Raw genomic sequence first — 25,481 nt, forward strand, 5'->3', positions numbered from 1 at the left:
GTGAGCGTTTGTGGGATAAGAGTAACGGGTTAGAGCGATACTTGTTAAAGTAGAGGGGATCTGCGCCCCCCTAAGAATGTGGTATATGAGGACAGAACACGCCTGTGCTAAGCAACTGCGCGGAAAAACGTTATCTCAGTCCGTCGTTTGGATGCACAGCAGCCTGTCGTTGCAGGTCAGTCTATAAGGCCGCTTTTAAATGGGACAGAATCTAAGTTTTTCTGCTACTGCATTTAACAACCATTATATACGGTCGGCCGGTCGCCTAAAAACACTCTATAGTTGCCTCTTTTCCGCCGTGTCTATAGTTGCGCTAAGTTGCCAGTACCGGGAAAAAAGGGCCAGAAAAGCCGGCCAGAAAAAGAGATCCGGCCGCTTTCGCATTCGGCCCGCTTATCTCTGAGTGTTTGTCAAGTCGCAAAGAAGGGCCGCTTATCCAAAGGCTGGCTATTGCGCCGCTGACGAATCGAGCAGGCGCGACCGAAATAGACGCCAGCCACCGACTCAGTCGAGGTCTTCGTCGCCAGTCGCTTGGGAGGCCGAAAGCGGCAAAGGCAATGATGGTAATTGCGCGCGAGCCTTTATGGTTTTTAGCGCCGGTCAAAAGGCGACTCAGTCACGTTCAAGGCTACACGTAAGCGCTTTGCTGCTGAACGGTAAAAGAAACGGCGTTTTTAGACAGGATCAGTATTGGTTTCAGTCCCTTTCAGTATGTGGAAAGAACTCTAGATAGTCAGTCGTTAGGAGTTTGTTTGGTTTTGTTTGTTAGTTGCGCGTAAAATTTCCAGAACCTTCGCTCAGCTGTTTTGACCAAAACGGGATTTTCCCTTTAACCGTGAGTTTCGATGCAAAGAACGTGTTGTATTCGTTATGACGTTTAGTCTACCGTATTCTTAAATGGCATAACACGCGTAGTGAGATAGTTTCCCACTAATAAAAACGCCAAGTCGAGAAAGGTACAACGCAGAACTTACGGCAGCTGTTCGCAATGTTAAGTGAACAGCTATAATAGATAGATTCCGAGATCCCTACCGCTGGCCCATTTTGTAGCAGTTAGCTTGTTAGTAAAATGCACTCTTAAGTAAAAAATGTTACCTGAAAGCTTAAGTAAAACGGAACAGTGTCTAGCTTTTGGTTTCGTTTGACGGACAAAGGTGCCTTTTTAATATTTAAAACGCCCAAATTTGTTTTTTAAATCAGACCGTTTATTGTATTAAAACGACTTTACCCAAAATGTATATCCCTGCTCACGGTTGTCGTTTGCCCAAGCACCAAAGCGACGTGTACAGCGTTTGCGATGCAACGACAAGACGACAAACAATAAAAATGGGCAATGAGAGTATAAAAAAAACGCGGGTTAGGTCCATAAGTTTTGTTAATACGAAGGACTTCCCAGCACGACTTATTGTCCGGAAAAATTCCAGCTGTGTTCCTACGCGTTGCCGGGCGACAAACGGTGGCTGAAACGCTCGTTAAAACTGTGATTGGCGCTTCGAATAATGAAGCATTCGGGAAAAAAAATAGCGCGTTTCTAAACGAACCGAAACCTGGTTTCTTTATGTTGGAAGATTACCACAAGGCCGATGGATGTAGGACTGTCAGTTCTTATTAGCGAAAATTGGCGCCCAATGCTGGAAATGTCGTGGGCACACGAATTGCAATGCGATCCGTGGAAAATTGATTTCGCAGGAAAGCCGCAGTCAAGGTTATTTTTGGCTGGGTAGCAGTCTAAATAATTTAATTATTTTTGCGGTTTTGGTGGTATCCTGTCGTTGCATAAGCACTACTAATTATGACATTCGACGTGCAGACAATGGAATAACCTGATGATTTTGCGAAGAAATATTATTTGAGCTACCGCAGTTGTGCACGACTTTTAATATTAATACCGTGACATTACAGCCTAATTTAAACAGTAATGTGCAGGGAGCCCCGTTATTCTACCTCCAATTTCCGAAGTTACACAGAAACAACATTAGTGGTGTTAATTTTAATATGTGAGCCAGACAGTTTTATAAGCCTAATTTCCAATGAGAAGCAGAAACACTCTGTCAAAGTAAGTTAAAACGATATTGAATGCTACCAGCGTTTATAAATAACTAAATAACTCATCTTTTACCGTATTTGTCTAATTCTAAATAGGGTAATCAGGTGACATTATATAAAAACAAAGTCTATTGATTCTCGACAAGCTTTCGCACAATCGTGCATCATAAGGTAAAAGTGTGAATTTCTACAATTTGTCTTTATATAATGCAATCTGAATACCGTAAATAACTGATAAACATGTCACCGTCATCTAAACTACATTAAAAAATAGACCTTTGCGAGAAATGCTACCATAACAAAGATATTCTTACGATTTACCGTAATGCCGATGTGCATTGCCGTTAAATATTTCTCCTTGCAGGAAAAAATGTTTTGCACACGTCTCAAATGAAAAGAGAAATAGCTGAATCGTAAAATCAGATTCCACGAAAAGTCAAAAACTGTGAGAGCAGTTATAATTATACTGTAGGTCCTAAAACCGGCGTATTGATTTAAGAGAGGGAAGTGCCGCATTCAGAACGACGCATTTAAAATTATATTTCAAGCCTCATTGTTCTCAAATCGCCTCCCCCACAATAACTAAATCGTACAGCCCGTTTTTTAATGCGAGAACAAAAACTCACATGGTACTGATTTGAAATAGTTGGCATATCGACGGCGCATTGAAAGCAATCGGCAATATTTTAGATTGGTATAAAGGGGGTCTTTTTGCGCCTCGTTTAGAGAAAAATGAGTTAGAATAAAAAAGTTAAATGATAAAAAGTGATGACCTGTTGGTCGTTTTTTAAAGTTCACAGAAAAGCTGGCTAACCGTGTATCTTTTGAGTTTGTGCTTTCCGCTACATTTACTCTGCAATGGGCAAAAGGTTTTGTCAACGACATTCAGTTCACCGTGACCTCGAACTCATAAACGCGTGGCATTCCCCTTCTCCGCAAACATTATATGTATCGAACTTTGCTTACGGCCTGTCGACTGCTGGGGGCCAAACTATTGTTTCCACCTGTCACGTTTTTAAAGCAACATGCCCGAGTGGTTTGTACACTGACATTTTCTACTTTTACCTTCTCGATTAGTCCTATGTTTTTTTGAGACTGATTTGCCCCAAACGAGCAGTATGTTCTGATACAAAAAAACACAACATAAAACATGCGACCTAAAAGTAATTGCAAAATGCCAAAAAAATGCCACCCGGCGGAGTTGATGTTTAAAGTGGGGTTACGTAATCGTGGATTGTATATTATAAGATTGACTCAGAAGTGTATATTCTCATTTTTGGAAACATAGGCACACCCTAACACACATTCAACGTATTTGTGCTGCTGCTGTTTCTAGGTTTTTAAACGTTCATTGTCGTTACAGCGAGTATGTTAATCCAACTTCGCTTAGGCTAAACACGAGCATTGACAGGTTGCTTTACTTCTGAAAGAAGAAACATAAAATCTCTCGATCCCAGCATCCAAAAACCAACAGTAAGTGGGTGTTTGTTTATACTCAAAACTCGAGCGTCTTGCGTATTGACTGTACAAATCCACATACAGCTCGAGTGCGCTTTCCAGGCGACAGCACTCGCCGCAAACAGTCATCGAGGTTAAAGACTAGAAGAAGAACTTTATAGATGCGCTGAAGCCTCATCTCTAGCATTGTGAGCCCAGCGCGGCAAACAACACTTGAAGCTCAACAGGAGACATGTCGCACAGCGGTGGGCGCTTTGACTTCGACGACGGGGGCACTTACTGCGGTGGCTGGGAGAACGGCAAGGCGCACGGCCAGGGCATATGCACCGGTCCGATGGGCCAGGGCGAGTACGCCGGCTCTTGGAGCCACGGTTTCGAAGTGCTTGGCGTGTACACCTGGCCGAGCGGCAACACGTACGAAGGCAGCTGGGCGGACGGTAAGCGGCATCAGCTGGGAGTGGAGACCAAGGGAAAGTGGCAGTATAAGGGCGAGTGGGGCCACGGGTACAAGGGCCGCTACGGCGTGCGTTCGAGCACTACCAGTCGCGCGCGTTACGAGGGAACCTGGACCAACGGACTGCAGGACGGATACGGAACGGAGACGTACGCGGACGGAGGTGAGTGATACTCGGACGCGTTTTTGAGATAGAGTATAATATGAGTGTTTTTGCTCAATGTGCGCACATTTTATGACAGATGTTATCTGGGGTGTTTGACTTGAAAATTTTGTTGGAGGCCGCTTGAAGTCCCTAAAATGGATGCCAATTCATTTTTACCTTTCTTTTACCGCAAGCTTCGGGCCGTGTGCACATGTGGAAGTATGTAGGCAAAGTGGAACGTGTACATTGTGCAGAAATCTCCTGTTGGATTCTTGGAATTTGTTTAATCGTGGTTATTAGGCCGCGTTCGTCTTTTCCCCGCGTACTAACATTCGTCTTTTCCCCGCGTATTGAGTTTGCTAAATTATCACAACAGCCAATGTCCGTAAAAGAAATGTGTGCTTGGGCAAATCATCCTTTGTTTACCACTTTCATGTATTCATTAATCTGTATTTCGTCTTGAAATGCCAGATAACTGGAATGAAAGTGCGTGCAATCAGGGCAAAGTTGTCGGAATTTTAACAGAAAGTACAGTGTTTTGGTCTTCGCCAAAACCCCTAAGATGTGGAAATTACGGTCCCGATATGGCCTTAAGCCGTGAGCTCGGAACCTCACCGCAGGATAGTTGTTTTCTTGGCCTGGCCTCGCTTCCACGAAATCGTTAATTGATTAACTAATATTATCGTTGGACAGTACGACTTCTAAAGGGCAGAGCGCAGCGGGTATTAATGTTTTAATGAGTTGGAAATTGCTGAGAGCACTGTACGTCAAAGTTTATATGTCTGTTTTGTGGTGCTTGTATAGCGCAAGCGAAGCTTCGAACAAGGTGTTTCACATTTAGGCGTTCAGTCAATATTTGGCTTATGATTTGGTTTTAATTCACTAGATTTGGTGGTTATAGGCGCCCAACTAGTTTATTGAATAGGGGCGCGTGGGTAAACATCCTTGATAAGATGAATAAGGTGGCACAATATAAAGACAAATTGTATTGAAATCTCGACAAGCTTACGCACATGCGTGCTTCATCAGGTCAAAATGTAAATTAAAACAATTAAAATGAACGGAAAAACACAAGCGCGAGTAAAGGCGATAAGAATGGCGACGTCATCCTTAATTAGTTTAGGGTGCTATTTGGCATATTTAGCGTTGAATGAAGTCAGGATAGCTTATGGCGAGCCGATGCCCAAGGTTTGTTTTCATTCGACAAGTAAACACCATCGCGTGAGTTCGCTTTCGAACCTATAAGCCGCACAATGTTGCGAATACAGGCCGGTATGACTGGCCTTAACAAATAGCCGAGCCGTGGCGTGTGAAATATTTATACAAGACACGTGCTGTTATCACTCTTCTACCAGTTGGGATGTGCTCACTTTCGATGGGCAAATATTTGCACTCTCGTTTGGCGATATCAATAGTACGTTGTTCTATTTCAGTCGATGTTACCTGTTTGTTTAAAGGCATATAGTCGAAGACATACCGTACACTCTTTATTCATTTTTTGGCGATTTATGTAAATTTATACTGCAAGGCATGTGCAGTTAACCATTAAATCTAAATTGTTGACAATTTCAAAACGTTTCTACAATCGTGATAAAAACGCCAGCAGGTTGGTGACATCTCATATCCACGTCATCCGTGCGAAATGACGTCAAGTATTCCCGGTATTAGCATTTGGTCGCCTCACATGACGCCATGTCAGTGTCACCAAGGTTCAGCCTTGATGAGGTTTCAATGATGCGAACTAAAACATGTGGCGGGCTGAACGAAAATTAATTTTGCTGGGCATACGTATAAGGCTTGGTCGTATAGAGTTGAAAGGTCAAATATTTAAAAGGCATATTCGATTGGAGAGGGCCATTTCTGGTAACACCTTAAAAACATATCTATACATATACTGTCATGGTTATGTTAGACCTTTTTCGCTTCACATGTCGAGATTCGACCTTAATTTCTGAATCAAAACAGAACATTCTCGTAGAGCTAATTAATCAATTGGACTGAAATTATACTGACGATGCCTTTGCTGTGGAAGTATATCTTTTCAACATATTTTAAAAGTGTCTGACCTTAATTTTAGCATTGCTGTACCACTCTACTATGACTTTAGGCTTTCCCCGAATTTGCTTTAGTGGCCTGGTCTCAGACCCAACAGAAACATTTCGTCACGTAACATTAAGGCAAGGGTTTAAGGGCGCATGCACAAAATATGTGAGCTACTTACAAAGAAAAATAATTCGTTATGACATTTCCTGTGGGAGTGCTCAGCTTCTGGCATATGAGATACTAAATGTTCTTTTCCTACTAGAAAACTGGAACATGTGCGTTATGTCCGGAACCAATAAAGGGCATACGGTTGTTTCTGGTAAAGCATGATATTGAACTTCGAAACGGAATTGATTGGGCTAATCGTAAAATTATAGACTGGGAACAGCACTCACAAAAAGCCTAATGACAATCAGTCGCACCGCAGCTTGTCGTATACTTCAGCGACTTCTAGCTTTATAGTTAATCTATAATATAGTATTTTTATTTTAACAATATTTCAGTATATAAACTGTCAAACGTATTCTAGTTTTAAATAAGTATTATCCACGATTAGGTCGGGTAATATCTGCTGCTGAAGCGTCGGTTTATTACAAGAAGATCAATTTCTATCTATTGGATAATAATTCCTGCCAAACAGCAGGCCTTTAAGCCTTAGTTAACAGCTGCAGATATTTTTTATAAAATGCGACCTTGTATTCAGGAAGAAAACATTGGGGTCTAACCTGTAGTTACACGATATTCATATCTACTTTAAGTTAAATAGTTTGAAAATATGCACGCTCCAATTAAAATGTAGTCCAGGAAATGTTACGGCAAAAAACCTGTGACAAGTTTCATTTTTAAGTATCTTTTTTGCCCCTAAAGTGGTGGTCGTTAGTTACATGTCAGCTTGGGTCACTATTTATGCAGAGATTGCATCAAAGGCCTCCACACCCCTCCAATTCTCAGGTCAAAACTAGGGATGTTCAAAGTAGAATCCCAAGGTATTCTAGAATAATAAGTTTCGAATCTAGAATAACGAATCCAGAATAGCGAATCCTAGTATATTTTTATTAAATTATTTAACCTCGATTTTGTTTGAGGAAGGGATTAATCTTAATCTACCCTACAGGGCCCACAATCACAGCAATAAATCGCCCAAACAATTTTCTAACATGTGTGCATGATAATAAAAAAAATCTCCCCATAACATTCTTAACAACTGTCATTTAAAGCAGTTGTGTAAACTGTAATATGTCAACTGTCCAGGTTGTTGCCAAAACTTATATTTTTGCCAATAGTGAGTACAATGCAACACTGCACACAGAAGTCTTAATCAATTCGGTCCTGTTTTTTTCAAGCATTGTTGGGTCTTAGGGCTTATTTTTTACTAACGTGATCTGTCATGCAGTCAAATAATGTACTGCAAAGAATACAAAGTTACTATTGACTTAACGAATTCTTGACAATTACACTGCGCACAACAATGTAAAAGTTACTTTTGCAACGTAACGCATTTAGGGAAATTGCGAACTCCGCACCTGGCACTACATGTTAGTCGCTCGCCCAATAACGCTTGATTGACACTTAATTATTAGATGATCGTTATCGCGAGACGCTGTAATTAGTCGCCCGAAAAAACGCTGACACTACTACCGGGTTACATTTAAAGCAAGCTCTGTAAATTGGTCGCGCAGCGACAGGCCAACTTACCACAAGCGTTTGTGCAATTAGGCGCAACAATCCGCGGTAAAACATTAAATTATATCGGTTCCAATTACCCGAAATAAACGGCAGAATTGGATTCGAATCCCATCTGGATTCGAATCCAAGGATTCGATATTCTACTTTGAACATCCCTAGTCAAAACACTATTCCACCATTGCCTGCAAGCAGCAGTTGCCACTTTCGTTCATTAAATGTCAATTGGCTGTTAGGTTTACGGTCGCAAACTCCCGCCCGCCCGGCAAGCATCCACAGCAAAGAGTTAAATTGACCGGTTCACGCCCATTAACGCCTAAACCACGCCGGGCGCTCCTCACTTTGCGTTTCCCGCGCGAGAGATCAATAGTTCGCATCGAGATTAGGGCCCCAGTAAAAAGACATTACAGTCTGCGGCAAATTGATTTTGACACGGCGCCCGTAAATTATTTATTTTCCGGCGTCCAATTTCAGCTGCAGTTGTCGTAGCTGTTGTTGCTGTTGTTGGTTGTAAACCTACTGTTCTCGCCCTTATAGTTCCCGGGCCTTACGCGTATCAACGCCAGCAGCTGCGATATTCCCAACCAACCCGTCGCTTGTGGCCACGCTGGGTAAACAAGAGTAGAGGCTTAAATGCGTTTATTGCTGGGATTGTTTCATGGGAACCGTCGTAACGCTGCGCTTCGGCTCGCTCGTGAAACCGAAAGCATACGCAAATTCGCGACTGTAAAATCCTGTTCCAACAGTAAAATTGACACCATGTGACGTGCTTAAGCTCGGCAGTGACGCCCCTCATTGTCGCCCTTGTGTAGCAACTTTATTTCCTTATCTCCAAATATTGAAACGCTCACATGTTTCATCTTATTATTTATTGTTCGGGATTCGGCAGTAATGTATGTGCAGGGCTGTTCTTTTGTAATTCACTAAACGTTTGGTAATATTCTACGTTTAATTAATTATTAGATGCCAACAGAAAACGGCGTAAGATCAAATAAAAACGTAAAAGGTGAAGTACAATAGTAAAATGGGGATATAAGTTACGTAGGTGAGAAAGGAAATTTAAAACAAACAACACACTTACACACTTTAAAATAAAGAAACAACATACACACACACACGCTATAAAATAAACGGTATAGTTGTATTCCCCTCCAAAGTTCTACAATAACGGTAAACTCATACAAATTGTACACCTGGTTCTTTTCCAACAAACCATCGAACAAAATCAGCCAATCTAGGATTCACAAAATTAGGCAAAAAAAAATAGAATGCGGTGAGATTTGAACGCGCAACCATTTTCATCGCGCGTTATTTTTTCTGCCATGCGAAATTATGATTTACTACTCACTGTTGAAAAAAAACTTGTAGTGCATATATAAATAGACGTTTTATACGAATTGTTTGCATTTAAACCAAATCTAGTTAAAATATTGCCTGAGTTGAAGTTATTGGCGGCTCGAGTCCTTATTCCTTAAGTCATTCGCTCAAAGAGTTATAAGTAAAATAACAAACTCGTGTGTTGTTTCAAAAATAAGTGAACTCGTCCAATTCCAAGCAATCGTTTACCAAGCAAACATTACACACTTGACTTACAACAAGCAAAGGTTTTACTTGTACAGGCAAAATCGAAAAAAATTGCTCAAATTTTCTCCCTTAAATGAGCTCAAGTCGAATCGCTTAAAAAACAATCTAATGACGTAAGAAGTAGGTATCCTTTTTAACGTTTCGAATAACTCTTTATTTATTTTCAACATAGATACCAACTTCTGTATGGGCTTTGATATTCTTATTACGTCCTACTACAACCTCTAACCATTATGCTGCAAAATCTAATGACACTTTGTCATTGTTTTTTCGTTGCAGGGACCTACCAGGGCCAGTGGGCGGGCGGCATGCGCCAGGGATCGGGGATCCGCCAGAGCATGCCTTACGGAATGGCCTCGGTGCTCAAAGGTTCTTTTCGGAATTCCCTGAGTTCGTTGCGAAGTGAACACAGCAACGGAAACCTGAGCAACATCGACCTGCGTGAGTTACAGATTTCCTTGCTTTACGTATATGGGTGTTTGGCTGCATGTTTTACATATTGCTCTAAGCCAGTGTTTTGCGCCCTTTTGTGGCTTTTGAGAACCCTACAGAAATTATAAATAGTTCGCGGCACCCTTGCTCGTATTTTTGCTGAGTGGTTAACTGTAACGTTACAATAAACTAGATCAGCACATTAATGGTGCAACAAGGTTGACACAACCTTTTTAATTTTTGGCACATTAAGCGTTCCAAAAATGGTATCAAGAAGCTTACTAACAAAGCAAATGTTGGAATCCTAACTAATTTAAAATATCTCTGGTCACCCTTGTGCGTTAAAATTTGCACCCTAGAGTGCCGCGGCACACCGGTTGAAAACCACTGCTCTAATCCCTGTTGGGCACCTTTTGATTTGCCCCATCCAAGGAAAGGGACATCGTTATTGCAGGCTGCGAATAAGAGAAATACAAGCTATCGGCCTTATTTGTTTTCGGATGTACTTAAAGGCGGGACGCTAAGAGAACAACCTTACACACTATAACAGTGATTCTCAACCGCGGCTTTCAGAGCCGCATGCGGCTCTCAACTGTACATTTTGCAGCTCTCACTAACGGAGTGAAAAAATGTTTTTTAAATATATCCCCAGTTTTTTTTTTATGGTGTTTCAAATTTCTCCAGCGGTTTCCCAAATTTTGGACTTGCAACTTTTTAGTATTTAAATGAAACACTTGCGGTCTCTTAAAACTACTTAGCGGTCCCCAAACCAAACCTTAAAAAAAAACTGTATATGCCTACTGTTGTTTTTTATGCGGCTCCTTGCAAACCTTAGGTTTGAAATGCGGCTCTGGCACTAAAAAGGTTGAGAATCACTGCACTATAAGGTGAACATGGGTTTCCTGCTATATACATATTTGGGTGTTTTAAACTGTTTTTTCGGATTAGAAGAGCAGCATTCACAAATAAGGCTTTTAAGGACCATTAAACCGTGACTTTATTAATTGACGTTTAAAGGAATTTGCACCAATAATAAATTTATGGAATCAATACATTTTGAAGCGGCCGACAGGCGGTTAAAACGTCTATTCGTTCCAATATTTTAACCCCAACCCTTTGTTTACCATGATTAGCAATCTGTTGTGAATTATTTTAATATTTTTAACATGTTGGACTTTATTTGCCACCTTATAGTTAAATCTTTTTGTACCACTATGAGAATACTTTGGTAAGAAAGACACTGACGGTATGCTTTTTCGTAGGGAATGGCTGGTCACAGGGCGAAATACATTTATCCCTACTAATTCTATCCGGTTGCCGATGCTCGGCCAGGTCTCGAGGCGCGTTCAGAAATAACGTCAACGTCAGAAATTTACGCAATAACGGGTCTTTAAAAACAAGAAATCTAAGGAAATTTGAGATTGTCTTTCGATGTAGTCAAATAAGCAACAGGAATTTTAGTTAGAACACATTTAAGAATATGGTCGGATGGCAGTGTTGTTAAGAAGTCATTTTGAAATGACTCAAGTCCAAGTAAAGTCATTTGTTAAATAACTGAATTCCTAGACAAGTCGTTGAATAAATTACAAGTCAAGTCCCAGTCAAGTCATAATAAGAGAAAGTCAATTCCAAGTAAAGTCGTTGTCATAAAAAGCAAACGTTAAATTGGTTGTCGGATTATGAGTAATAAATAAACTGCAAACAATTTGTGCAAAAATTCGGATAAATAACCCAGTTTTATAAAAGCAATGCTCATTTGAAAACACTTCATTTCAACCAAAGTAATTTGTCCGAAATATTTAAGTCAAATCAATTCATTTTGCCAAAACGACTTAAAGCAACTGAAGTCATTACAACACTGCCGGATGACATGGAGAAAAAGGGACATGGCCCGTTAAAAAACGATACATCGTACCTGCAAAACTTCTTTTACCGGAGTGCCGTTCCGAGATGTCCCGGCGTACTTTTACCACTGGTGCTGACTCTCTGCTCGCCACCTCGTAAATCAATTTCTCTCGGGTTTTTATTTGATATTTTTCAAGACATGCATTTTTTTTGCAATTTTATGGCACTAAGTAAAAGATAAATTTGTATTGATTCTCGGCAAGCTTTGCAACAACCTTACTTCGGGCCTGATTGACCTGAGAAGCATAGTTGTGCAAAAGTTTGTCGAGCATTTAGTACAAGTTATCTTTATGTATTGTCATATGATTACCCTATTTAGAATAAGACAAATACGGCCATTTACAAAGTTTTTTTATATATATCCCTTATGACCTAAATTACGTTGATACATTGCCGTTTCAATTCAGCTGCCGATGCCCCGGTCGGTTCGCGAGGCGGGTTCGTGTTGACTCGCTACTCACCCTCGTCGTCTACTCAGTCGGGTTCATCCGCAATGAAGCGGCGACTCTTCCGCAACGACTCGCTGAGTTTGCGCCAGTCCGTGCTCAAGGGCCTCAAGATCCGCTCCAAGTCGAGTAGCTCCATCGCGAGTCGGTCGAGTCGGATGTCGGTCAAAAGCAACAAGTCGTACAAGAGGTAAATGAACTTGGATGGTGAATATATGCGAGTAAACGACTCGGATTGTGAATATATGCGAGTAAAGGACTCGGATTGTGAATATATGCGAGTAAAGGACTCGGATTGTGAATATATGCGAGTAAAGGACTCGGTTTGTGAATATATGCGAGTAAAGGACTCGGATTGTGAATATATGCGAGTAAAGGACTCGGATTGTGAATATATGCGAGTAAAGGACTCGGATTGTGAATATATGCGAGTAAAGGACTCGGATCGTGAATATATGCGAGTAAACGACTCGGATTGTGAATATATGCGAGTAAACGACTCGGATTGTGAATATATGCGAGTAAAGGACTCGGATTGTGAATATATGCGAGTAAAGGACTCGGATTGTGAATATATGCGAGTAAAGGACTCGGATTGTGAATATATGCGAGTAAAGGACTCGGTTTGTGAATATATGCGAGTAAAGGACTCGGTTTGTGAATATATGCGAGTAAAGGACTCGGTTTGTGAATATATGCGAGTAAAGGACTCGGATTGTGAATATATGCGAGTAAAGGACTCGGATTGTGAATATATGCGAGTAAAGGACTCGGATTGTGAATATATGCGAGTAAAGGACTCGGATTGTGAATATATGCGAGTAAAGAACTCGGTTTGTGAATATATGCTAATATGGCTCGGATTGAATATATGCGAATACCAATCTTAAGACGGTTTATAAAAGTGGGTATAAAACAAAAAATCATTACCTAAATTTTACAAAAATATATATTTCGCCTTGGTTATAGACATCGTTAGTTTCCTAATTCGAATAAATCTTTATTAAAATGGCTGTTACCAATCTTCTTTTACCATTTTAGCTGATTAAATTTAATAAAGATATAAGAAGAAAAATTAGACGACCTTATCGATTTTAAAGACATTGACCTGGACAACCAAAAATGCTTTGAGGCATAGTCAGTCGGGAACAACGGCCACATCGTTTTAAAATAACTTAAGGTCTACTCTACCATGCCATAAAAATCACAAGTAAATATTTAGTCACGCGGTTAAGTGTCAAAAATAAATTTTACATCCTTAAAATCGATAGATTGTTTCGAGCCCGACTAACATGCCGCTAAACATACCTTTGAAAATAAGGGCACCACAAAATCGTATTAGGTTTACCTCAATGTTGCACTGAATATGTGAAAAATAGAAATCACCTTGACCCTTGCAAGATAAATGTCGACCTTAATTCCTGATCAGTAACAGCAAAATAATCTATTGCTAGCTTTGCTAGATTATTTTGCTGTTAGGTTTACCTCACTAATATAACAAGTGCTTTTACAAATCGTAGTGCCAAAACGTCTCATGTTCAGGGCACACACAGAGGTTTATATCAGTAAATTATTGTCAAGCTATTCCAGTAGGTTTGCTACTCAAGCGCTAATTGAAAACCTCTATTTGTGTTTTCCTGTTTTCTGGACTGCATTATAGCGTGCTAAAATGTCATCACGCTCAAAATTTTTTTTGCAATTGATGATCAGGGCGGGTGTTGAATGTCTCTGTTAGGGCATTACAAACAATGAAAATGTAAGAACCTTTGGATATTATTGTTTAGTCTATTTTCCAATATATCTAAGCATACCAGTAGTTTGTTTCTTCTCTTGTGTTGAATACACGAATACTCAGCATACAGCAAAAGCGAAAGCAATGTTCTAAGTAGCCCGCATATACAATATTCATGCAATCGATACAGTCATCTTAACGGTCGCCGGGGTAAACTAACAGTCAATTATGGTCATAAAATGATTCAGCCGTAACCAGTAATGTAGCCCATATTGCCTGATGCATGGTTCATTTCGCAAATTTTGTAATAACTTTGGGCTATAAATTGACCTGAGTGTATTTAGGTTATTGTCCTCAAATTACATGGGTATTTCGGTCAAAATGACTGACTATACTTGAGACTTTTGATACAATACTTTAGCTTAGAAGTCAGTAAACTTACGTGGGAATACATCTTGACTTGACTTACTTGTTTTCATGAGTGCACCAATTTGTTTAATTTAACTTTTTTATGAGAATACCTTGACTTAGACTTGTCTTTGCTAACAATACATTGACCACAGACTGACTTGACTAGCTCTTTTTTATGCCGACCTAAGAGTTTTTTGTTGTTGACAATATTGCGCTTTGATTTCGTTTCACCAATAAATGCTTACTGTGTTACCCATGCCTATGATGAAATAATAAGTTACAAGAGTTAAACGCATACATTTTTCATGAGAATAGTATTCTCGGTGGATATTAAATACAGTGCAATACACATTGACTTCATATGTATAACATCGTAATGACATCATTCGCAGACGCAACATTGCAGAAGAACATTACCCCAGCCTGGGCTTGAAAGTGAAAATAACACATAGATTTATTTAGCTAATTATGCACTGAACTGTCAAATGCCAGAATTGCAATTTCTTGAGAATAAACAGCCGTTTGTCAGATAGCTATTTATCAAATACCGGTATTCAGAATCACCCATTTTGTTTGTTTTACCGATCGGCGGTTTTAAACAAGGCGCATTTGATTTTGCGATTTTCTTTTTATAGCCTATAAAGCTTTTGAAAGTACAAAATGTGTTTTATATTATAAGCTTTATACTACTCAATGCCTTCTAACATACATTAATACTTTGTTTAAGAAAAAGCTTATATTTAATACGAAATGGCTGTACAGTTGGAACATTTTTTTATTATTGAGGTACCTAAATGTAGAAAGACTGCTGACTCAGATCTAACAACTAACATGGCTGTAAACTTTAACACTGTCGTTTACATTGAGTTTCGTTCGGCGACTTACAGTCCCGAAAAAGTGTAAACACGACCCGGAAATTGTACAAACATCACAAAGTTCTAATAAAAAAGGTCTTTCAAACCGACAGGAATACTGTTTTTAATTAAATCGCGTTTCAAACTTCGCAGTAAAATTTGTGCTTCCGTTTTCGAACAGCGAGATGTGCTCTAACGCCTCCAACGACAGCAGTTCCTTGTTTGGAAGCGAAAGCGAACCGGGGATTCGCGGAATGGGAGGACTAGATCCGGCAGAGGAGGAGATTGACGTCAACACCACAGAGACCTACTACGGGGAGTGGAAGAACGACAGTCGTACAGGTATGTTTAGAAAAATCATACAATTAGAGACTATTTAATAAATTGTACTTATCATATTTTAAATTTAGGTGTTGGTTCTTACGTTGGCTGAACTTACTTTTGCCTATTTGCAAATTTTATAAATTTATTTTGCAAAATTAGTTGTTTGCAACTGATCTGAATACACTTTGTAATTGCGAAAAACCTACACCTTTGAAGTACTATAGATACGGATTTACGTAATTACATATCAAACTGACATTTAACTATAAAGAAAACGAAAGATATCAAATATACCTAATTTGCCAGTTTTACATTTAAGCGCATCTTTGCCCTGTCTGTATATGTTTCTATAGTTAAGAACCCCTATAAACTACAAGGGAAGACAAAACGTAGCCTACTTAGTCAAAGAAATATCAACAATTTTACAAAAGCACTGGAAACAATTTGTTTTACAATGATGGAAAAAAGGCTTTGATATTTATTCTACTAAATATTTATTTAAAACTTTTACCAAATTTCAATATTCTTGTTTGATAGGCTTTAAAACTTTTATATAAAATAATTCGACCTTTCTAGCGTCAGTGGAAGCTATAGGGACGATGGAGTCACTGAAGCTAGGGTTAAGTTGGGTTGACCGGTCCCGTTTCACCCTGGGGTCGTTATTTCGTGGTTATAATCATTAGAAAGAAAAAATTCGCGCCGAAGATGAATAGCTGTTCAAGACGAAATGTAGCCTGTACCATTTGAATGAAATATCTACAAATTTGCAAAAGCAGTGAATACAGCCGACCAAAACATAAAAAAACAAGTTAATCTGATGCAGGCTACCGCTCCGGTAACGCAGATCATTCTCCTTTAAAAGTAATAGTTAAAATTGCGGCTTAGTGGATATGAAACATATTAGTCGAAAAAGGCTTCTAAAAAATGTGCAAAAAAGGAGACGCCGGTAAAATAGTTGAAAACCCCTAAACTATAAGGGATGATAAACAGCTGTTCAAGACAAAACGTACCTTGTCAATGAAATATCTATAAATTTACTGAAGCCGAAAACAGCCGACCGAAACATAAAAGATATTAAAGACCATACAAAGGTAGGTTTCGAATTTTGTGTTTTACATTGTTGGAAAAAAGGCTTTGATATGTGTTCTACTAAATTTTTATTTAAAACGTTTACCAAATTTCAATATTCTTGTTTTATAAGCTTTAAAACTTTAATATAAAATAATTAGACCTTGATGATAACAGCTAGAAAGCAAAATTCACGCCGAAGATGAATAGCTGTTCAAGACAAAATTTATACCATGTCCAGAAAACATGTATCAACCTACCAAAGCAGTGAAAACAGCAGACAGTCGACCAAACATAAAAGAAACTTCATCTTATGCAGGCTACGGCGTCTGCCGGCGCTCGGACGGTTTCACATATGAGGGTGAGTGGCTGAACAACCAGCGTCACGGCTACGGTCGCACCAGCTTCCCAGATGGAACGGCTGAGGAGGGAAAGTACAAGTTGAACGCCATCGGCGCCGGATCGCGTTCCCAGCTGCTGCCCATTAAGTCCGGCAAGATAAAGAGCAAGGTCGGCCACGCGGTGGAGCAAGCGCGCAAGGCCAAGGAGGCGGCCGTGCAGAAGTCGGACATCGCCTCCTCCCGGTAAGTGTGGGGGGGGGGCAATCTACAAAAATTATATTAGCTACTTCTATATGGACTTAGATATTCCTACTATAGGCCTACGTCTAACTCACTTACCCTTTTTTTCATGCTTGTTAAAATAAAATTTACTCAGTATGACAATTATTTAGAGGTAAACTGCGATTTCCAAACAGTCGATGCCTTATGTGGAAAAAATGTATATGACACTTGTATTTAACATACCTTAGTGCTGACACACTTCATGCAACAGGTTTAAAACATCTCCCATAAAAAATAGTACGAAGGCCTACTTTGGGCGTTTCACAGGAAATTTCAGAGGAAATTTTTATTCAAAGCCAAAAATCTCTCTATTATACTTTCTGATTTGCAAAACGATAAACCATGCCGCACCATTAATCACTTGTCACCATATTTTCGTCGACAGAACGGCTCACAGCGTGTCAAAGGCAAGTCAGGCGGAAGCAGTAGCCCACAACGCACTTGAAGAGGCGAAGATTGCCAGATGTGTGGCGCGAGATCTTGACCCCAAGTTTCACCAACCAGGTAAAGGGGTGTGCAGCTTGCGTTCTTAAACTATTTTTCGTCAACACTGGTTCCTAAGGTAGCTATTGGTTTGATCAAAGCAATAAGGCCAGCATACTACACGGCTATAAAATTTGGATGATGAAAATTCTCAAATGGGATGAAAAAAAAAATTAAATTTAAAATTAGAGTGGAAAGTACCAAGCAAGATGTAGCGAAGTTTGGCGTTGTTTTTAACACTCAACAGAGCGGAAATACATCAGGATATAAAATGTTTATTTCAATCAGTATGGATCGCAAAAACATATGGGTCGCCAACCAAAATTGGGCCGCCGTTTTGATATGGTTGAGTCCCCAAATACACGACTATTTGAACCATTCACGTGTTACGATGACTACAATGTGAACACTTTCTTTGTAAATTTTGTTGTATTACGTAATTTGTCTTTTCTTTAATGCAGAAAGGCGTCGTAGTTGAGGCAGAACGAGTTCTTAAACTATTTTTGTTAACACTGATTCCTGAGCTGGCTTTTGGTTTGATCAACTCAAGAAGGCTAGAGTACGACAAGGCTATAAAAATTGCATAATGTAAATTTTATGTCAGATTTCTGAAATGGGATGAATAGAAACATCCAAATAAAATATTAAATTAAAGATTAGAGTAGAGTAGAGTAGAAAGTATCAAACAAGAGCAATCGAAATTTGGCGTTGTTTTGAATACTCAACAGAGCAGAAAAACATCAGGTTCTAAATTACCTCAAGCATTGTAGATGGCCAACCAAAAACATATGGGTTGCAAATCAAAATTGGGCCACCGTTTTTATATAGTTGGGTCCCCGAATGCAGTAGTTTATGTAGTTAGATTTATTGAGATTGGTTTTGAGCGAGATTTCTCTGAAATTGGAGAAAAGTCGAAGACACGGCTTTTATCATTTTAAATTCGAATTTATTTATGCTAATGTTTATGTCTTGCTCACTCAACTGACAAAAGCGTTTAGTGAAGGGAATTGGATCGCAAACGCTTCATTGTTGTACTCAAGCTTAGTATTTGGGTAATGGTTAGCCACGAAAAAAGGTTGATAAGAATTGTTTTATAGGATAGTATAGGTACAACAATACGGTCATCATTGTTTATCTGTTGGACCTACATTTAGGTGACTTGCAAAACTCGTCAAGAACCCCCTTCAAACCAAATGGAATACTAAAAGTAACACATTTGTACAAACCCATGTTTTTATTGGTTTTTATTGTTTGCTTCAGGTTTGGAGTACATGAAACTGAGAGGAGAGGATCCTTTTAAGGACGTTGAGAACGGAGGGTCGCTTTATTTGGCCGAAGCAGAGAGGAACGACGTCGCTGGTCCAGAAAGTTATCACCAATTCAGGTTTTTATTCTCATCAAAATATTATGTATACATTGGTACTGTAGAGCTTAGTGACTGTAGGCTGGTCTCACAAGTTAATTCAACACAATAAATCAGTATATATAGGTTGATGTGAATGAATTTTGTGTTTTATTTAGCACTTTTTGAATATACCCATAAGAAGCTGTGTTAATAGTTAAACCGAAATAATTCAACAACTTGTTAGCAATTGTGTCTTAAAGTTAAACACCAGATTTATGCCAAAAGGTAGGGATATCTGTATCCTCCGTTTTGAACGTAATTCCCTCACCCCTGTAGAAAGCCTATACGCAGTTGACCAAAGCTGTAAAGTCGGTTTAAAACTATTCGAAACCGACTAACTCTTGACAAAAAAACGGGTACACCATCCGCCTAAATATAAAGTCGAGTCCCGAAACAAAATCCAGCCAAATAAATGGACTCCGTCGAGTTCCGAGTCCGACTCCAGACTTTACATTCCTGCATTTTACTCATGGGGATGTCATAAACTCACCTAACCACAATACGCCTTGTCACCTTATGCTATTCTATCTTTACGATTTACAACATGTCGCCTTATCGTTTACGATCTTGCCACAGCGCATGCGCACGTCGCTCCGGCTCCGAATCCGCTGCCTCGGTCGCCTGCAGCAAATAATCACTGAATACATCCAACAGAACATTTATATATTAATGCTAATGTATTTTCAATCTGTTACCGACGCAGCAACAACAAGCACGGTCTGACCGCATCACCGGTACCAAGCAGGTCAGGAAGCATCGACGCCAACGCGATGGACATCAACATCAGGAGACAGTCTTCAGCCAAGCAAACCCCCTCAAACTCGCCCGCGCACCAATTCGGGTAATTCACTTGCTGCACTGGCTGATTTATTCCTACCATGGGCTCCTATTCTAACATTGTAGTTAATAAACTATATACAGGTGCTGGGGTACAATTTGACCATTAATTGAAGCATTTGTTTTTAGTAACATTATATTTTCTAAACCAAAAAATACAGTAGTAAGTGCTTTATAAAATAATGCTAAACGTCGCAAACTGGCTAAGATTTATAGCAAGGTAATGTCTTTAAAAACATTCTGTTCATATGACGCAAAAAATGTCGTTGAGGCCCCATTAGATTCTGCTTTTTTATCAAACAACACTGTCCTGTATGCACGTTCAGATTATATGGGAAACAGGTGTTAATAACTTTTGTACCCATTTTGATTATATGGCGCCTGTGAACGAAAAACATTCGTTATTGATGCATGCAATCGGTCAAAATTATGTAGCATTTAGTTTGCTACGTATTTAAGATTTGGTTTCATAAAAAGTAACCAGTTACATTTCACTTTAATGTAAAATTTCCTACTACATTCATGCAAATCTCACATATTTCATATATAGACGAAAAACTAGTAAAACTTTCTTGAAATTACGCAGCAGAAACACTGAAGCCAGCCTCGAAGTTCCACAGCAAACCACCACCGCTGCCGCAACCACTACGTTACGGGTTGAACCCCCCTCCCCGCTTCCCCCCAGCCCCGTGCCCCCTTCCCCAACCGCCAAGATGCAGTACTTATCGCCGGACAGCGCCTACGACCCCACGCCATCTGTCCAGGATCAGAAGAAAGACTCCTCTAAGAGGACTCCGCGGAATCTGAGCGCGAGCTCGCATAGTCTCGACAAAGCGCCGGCCCGCTCTCCAAAGCACAGCTTCTTCAAGTCGCTGCGGATTCGAAACAAAAAGACCTCCGTGAGCCAGCGTCCAGCTGCTCCCATAAGCCCGTCGCCGAGTCCGTCCCAGTTCTCCAGCTTCCAGGAGGGCTCATCCTCTGCCGACGACCCGACTGGAGGATCGTGGCGACGTGGAAGCGCCCAGGATAAGCGGAACATGTGGAAAAAGTCGATGACTTCACCAGAGCGGATCATGGGAAATTCCCTGAGCCGATCCTACGCCGAGTCGTTCGACTTCGAGCCGAACCAGGCTGAGTTCCTCAGCGGCTACGAGAAGGAAATGACTCAGGCGAGTTTCGACGAGCAGCAGCAACAACAGCATCAGCGTATGCTTTCCAACTCCAACTCACTCCCGAATCACCAACGTTACCAACAGGACGGCTACACGCAGGGCTACCCTCAGCACCAGCAGGGATACTCACACAGCCCAGCGTTGCCCAGAAGCGGCTTTCACTCGCGCGAAAACAGCAGCTCTAACTTGAATGCACTACAGCAGGGCTACGGAAGTCGCTTGAACCCAGGATACTCCTTTGACCAGCAAGCAGTAAATCAGCAGCAGCAGCAGCAGCAGCAGCAACAGCAAAGAAGAATGCCCCGTTCAGAAACAGACCAGTCGCTGAGTATGGCTGCTCTCAGGCCTCGGGACTTGGATCGCGATGAACAGGGCTGGGTCGAGCCCCCCAAGCAGTGCACACCCGCCTTCGCCAACTACTCGAGTCCTGGCGACGCGGACAAAGCCTCACAGCGATTTCTGGCTGAAGCCGTCAGCGATAAATTGACAAAACAAGCTCGGATTCGACCGAGCGCTAACATGAGGGTAAGGTCTTAATGTTGATACTTGTTTCTTTTAGGGATTAAAGAAGCTTAAGCAGTACGGAAGACCTAGGTATCGACCGTTGCTGGTGCCGTAAATCTATATTTAATTATTTATTGCAAACTAGTTAGTTTTTTCCAAGCGAACATTTGTCTCGCTTATTTTGCATTTAAATTTATATAAGTGTCTAGGAAACCTTTAACCACAAACAAAGTGGTTAACACGCTGCCACAATTTATCAAACAACTGAAACACTATGTCCAAACGTTGCTGAACCCTAGCATGGAAAAGATGCTACACAGAATTATATAACATTGTGCGAATGTTTGGACATCTTCTAAAACTGTTCTAACAAAAATGGGTTTGACACGTCGCGAGTTTTTTATCATAGTAAAAAATAACGCAGCCCTAAACTACTTACACATGGTCGTTAATATTTACACCTGATGGTTCTACACCGCAAAGCGCAAAATATTTTAAGCCCTTTTTTCCCTAATTCCCCCTTAGGACAGCGTTTACGACGAGGACTCAATGTACGCTCGCGACTCGGTGATAATTGAGGACGTTTCGAGATCACCTCTTCCCGGAAGTTTGAGGAGGCGCCTGGGAAACGGGAGGACCAAAGAAGAGGAGAATGACGTCACTGGATGCTCGCAAGCGAACGCCGAAGAGGATTCGGTAAGAGATTATACTTCTAGTTGAATTTTATTAAAATGCATTATTTATTTGTTGTATTACAACAAACGTTGAATTAAACGAGTCAAACAAGTTTTTTTAGCCAATCTTTTTTTCAGTTTAAACCAAAGAGTTTCTTATTTTTGAAGACAGAGTATAAAATTTAATACTATTTCAGTGTTCATCTCTAACTAAAGAAAAGTGTCAAACATTTTATCGGTGACATAATTTTTTGTCGATTACCCATAGAAATTAGATGCAAACATTAAAACAGATCGCTCAAAACCAAGTTCTGTTAAAGTAATATTATTAAAGCATTTAATAATTTCTGTTTTTTATGGCAGATTACATTGCCTTAGATTTTCAATTTTCAACGTAAACTTTTACAGGTATTCACATAAAGCGCCAATAAATATTCTGTGCCAATAAATATTCAAAACTTACCTGACCATCCTAGTGCATAAATAAATTATCACCGATTAGCCCTAGAAATTAGATACAAGCATTAAAACCATATCGCTCAATACCCGTTAAACTTAGATTAACAAAGCACTCAATACATTTTACGTTTTCATGGCAAATTGCGTTTCCCTTGATTTTCATTTTGCGGCCTAAACAGTTACAGTTATTCACAGAAAGCGGCAACAAGGCGCCAACAAATATTCTGTGCTTTGCAGACTAGAACTTACCTGATCATCCTGGTGATGATGCTCAACATTGGATTCCTCGCGCTTTTTCTACAGTTTCTCACGTGACGTAGTCGGGTACTTTCCCTGCTGTTTTGCCACGTCCTCAATCCGAAAGACGAAGCCGTGTTGTTGGAAGACAACAATATATTTCGGGCGCTGAACGACGGGCGATTGTGATTTCTTGCTGGGCGCATCATTGTATAAATTTCGAACGTTAAGTGTATACAAATTTCGTGAACTTTTTCGTGAATGCCTTTAACTAACACGGAAACACGTTGGTGGATAACAGTGATCACGTTTACAATAGTAGAATGCTTTTTGACACACCAACGCTGTTGCTGTCAACAAGGTATTGTATAAGGGCGACATTATAATTACTGATAGTTACAGATCACATTTCTATGATGTGAAAACTAAATAGTTAACGTTATATGCAACGCATACATTAATTATATTCATAACGATTTCACGTCTTATGCATTCAAGACAACTTTTTTTTCTAATTTGATAAAACTTTTTGTGTGAAGTATCATTTATCGCGATTTCTTCAAGCTTTATTGTTGTTGAAAGAAATAGTTTTATTTATTTCGTGTTTCGCTGCACTGTTTACACTTCCTGTTGTTATTTTGTGTCTAAAACCGCTGTTATCCGCAATCACAAAGTTTCACTGTTACCCTTTGCATGGCAGCCATGAAAACAAGAACATAAGAGTTAGTGACAAGTCAAATTTTTGAAAAAAGTGTTATGTTTTTCTTATGCAGAGGCGCCGGAAGATGCTTCACACTGAATAAGTAAACATAACAATGTCTAGTAAACCATAAACCGACTGTTCTTCCGGTTAATTCAGAAAAAATAAGAAAATAGTCGTATAGCAGCTATTTAGTTAGAGCAATTCACTTATTAGGCTTTTTGCCACATTACTATGGCAGCGATTCTTAACCTTTTTTTTGGTACGCCTTTGGATAAGTTTGTTGATCTTGCGACGCAACAAAGCGATATGATTTTCAATAGGGTTTTAGTGATATCACCTTAAAATCGGACGAGTAACAATACTACAACCTGGCAGATCATAGGTTCTCAAACTGGACGTCGCGACGCCCTAGTGCAGCGCTTCTCAACCGGTGCGCCATGGAAGGCTGCCAGGTGCGCTGCGAGCAACAGGAAAAAATAATTTAATATATAAAACGTATATATTTACTTTCCTATTAAGCTTAGCTCATTGATTCCACAGTAGCCTACTTTTAAGTAGAAAACACAATAAGACCTACAAAGCAATAATATCTAAATAAGATAAAAACTCTAATAACATATAAGCCAACGACAGAATAATGCCAAATTTCAAGTCAAAAAGGTTAAGAAACACTGCCCTAGTTCGTCGTTTTCGTTTTCAAAAGGCGTCGCACCATAATTCTGTTTCGTATCTAAATTCAATGGCGGTAAGAATCTTTCCAGATATATTAATATTATCCCTTGACATGTGCATCTAAATTCTAAATCATGTTACAAAATAAAATTGTCGAATAAATTTGTCAAAACCTGGGTGCGTCGCAAGTCCAACAATGTTTGTTTAAGTTTGCGTAGCACTACTTGGATAGCACATCCGATTCGATTATTTCAGGCATCTTATCCTTTACCGAAGCAAAAGGTTTGGGCTCAGGTGCGCCGCAATCAACGTTTTTTTGTGTTTTTGTGTATCCTAATGTATATAGGCTTTATACGTGGTTTGCGATGCAAGTAGTAATTTTTGTTAATTTCGAAACATAATTTGCAAAATTGCGCAAATTCGGTTTAGATTTTCATTCACTTGAACGACACTGTCGGGTAGGCACTAAAATGGTATTTTTTATTCTTGTGCAACATGAAATTTATTGTCGGACGTTTTGTCTGTAGATTTTTAAATCAGGGCTACCAAGTCAGTTAAAAACAACCCGAAACCGAATCCCGACTTTAGCCGAAAAAATAAATTTGAGTCCAATTTCCAAGTCCTGAATCCGGCCAATTTGCCGACTCCGTCAAGTCATGAGTCGTAGTCCGAATGAACAGCATATGTATTTTACCCATTTGCATACCCTAAATTAGGGTGAATATGTTGCACGTATTATGACTTTGGTGCAACAGAGATTCAGCAATCCAAGCATAGAGGTGTAATATAACTCAGCCACCCAAAATTACGAGGTTAGGAATAAATCAACCATATGTTATTCAGTGGTGGGATTCAGCCGGTTCGCACCGGTTCTATAGAACCGTCTTACGAAATTTTATGAGATTAGTGAACCGGTTAGTATTACTGGTTACTGTCAATGGATTTTTGCATCTTATCTGAGACTGATGCACCGATTTTTGATATCCAAGTAGTTTACGTGTTTTTTTCAAAATGTGCAATTCCCAAGTTCGAACGTAACATAGTGTTAAATTTTTATAATAATAATTATCATTAATACTTTGTCTGGAAATTGCATTGTTGCGTCATAAGTACAAGTCATGAGACGA

General features: G+C 39.8%; 1 protein-coding gene across 1 annotated transcript; it reads left to right on the top strand.

Annotated features, from left to right (window-relative positions):
• The first annotated feature begins 3,491 nt into the window (after positions 1-3,491).
• On the top strand, positions 3,492-23,199 carry LOC146161520 (uncharacterized). The gene is made up of 12 exons (XM_083385182.1): positions 3,492-3,519; positions 3,589-4,121; positions 9,693-9,854; positions 12,158-12,386; positions 15,375-15,535; positions 16,905-17,169; positions 17,594-17,712; positions 18,952-19,075; positions 19,800-19,937; positions 20,520-21,630; positions 22,135-22,305; positions 22,980-23,199. The coding sequence occupies exons 2-12, from the start codon at positions 3,737-3,739 to the stop codon at positions 23,055-23,057; spliced, it is 2,943 nt and encodes a 980-aa protein (XP_083241308.1). The 5' UTR covers positions 3,492-3,519; positions 3,589-3,736; the 3' UTR covers positions 23,058-23,199.
• Positions 23,200-25,481: the final 2,282 nt, after the last annotated feature.

The sequence above is a fragment of the Ascidiella aspersa genome, chromosome 3, assembly GCF_963924565.1.
Source record: "Ascidiella aspersa chromosome 3, kaAscAspe10.2, whole genome shotgun sequence".
NCBI classification, from domain to species: Eukaryota; Metazoa; Chordata; class Ascidiacea; order Phlebobranchia; family Ascidiidae; genus Ascidiella; species Ascidiella aspersa.

Excerpts from the sequence above, each read along its gene's own strand:
- LOC146161520 (XM_083385182.1), top strand. The coding sequence starts at position 3,737 with ATGTCGCACAGCGGTGGGCGCTTTGACTTCGACGACGGGGGCACTTAC. Across the intron at positions 4,122-9,692 it reads GGAGACGTACGCGGACGGAG|GGACCTACCAGGGCCAGTGG; the intron begins GTGAGTGATACT and ends TTTTCGTTGCAG. Across the intron at positions 22,306-22,979 it reads CGAACGCCGAAGAGGATTCG|ACTAGAACTTACCTGATCAT; the intron begins GTAAGAGATTAT and ends TGTGCTTTGCAG.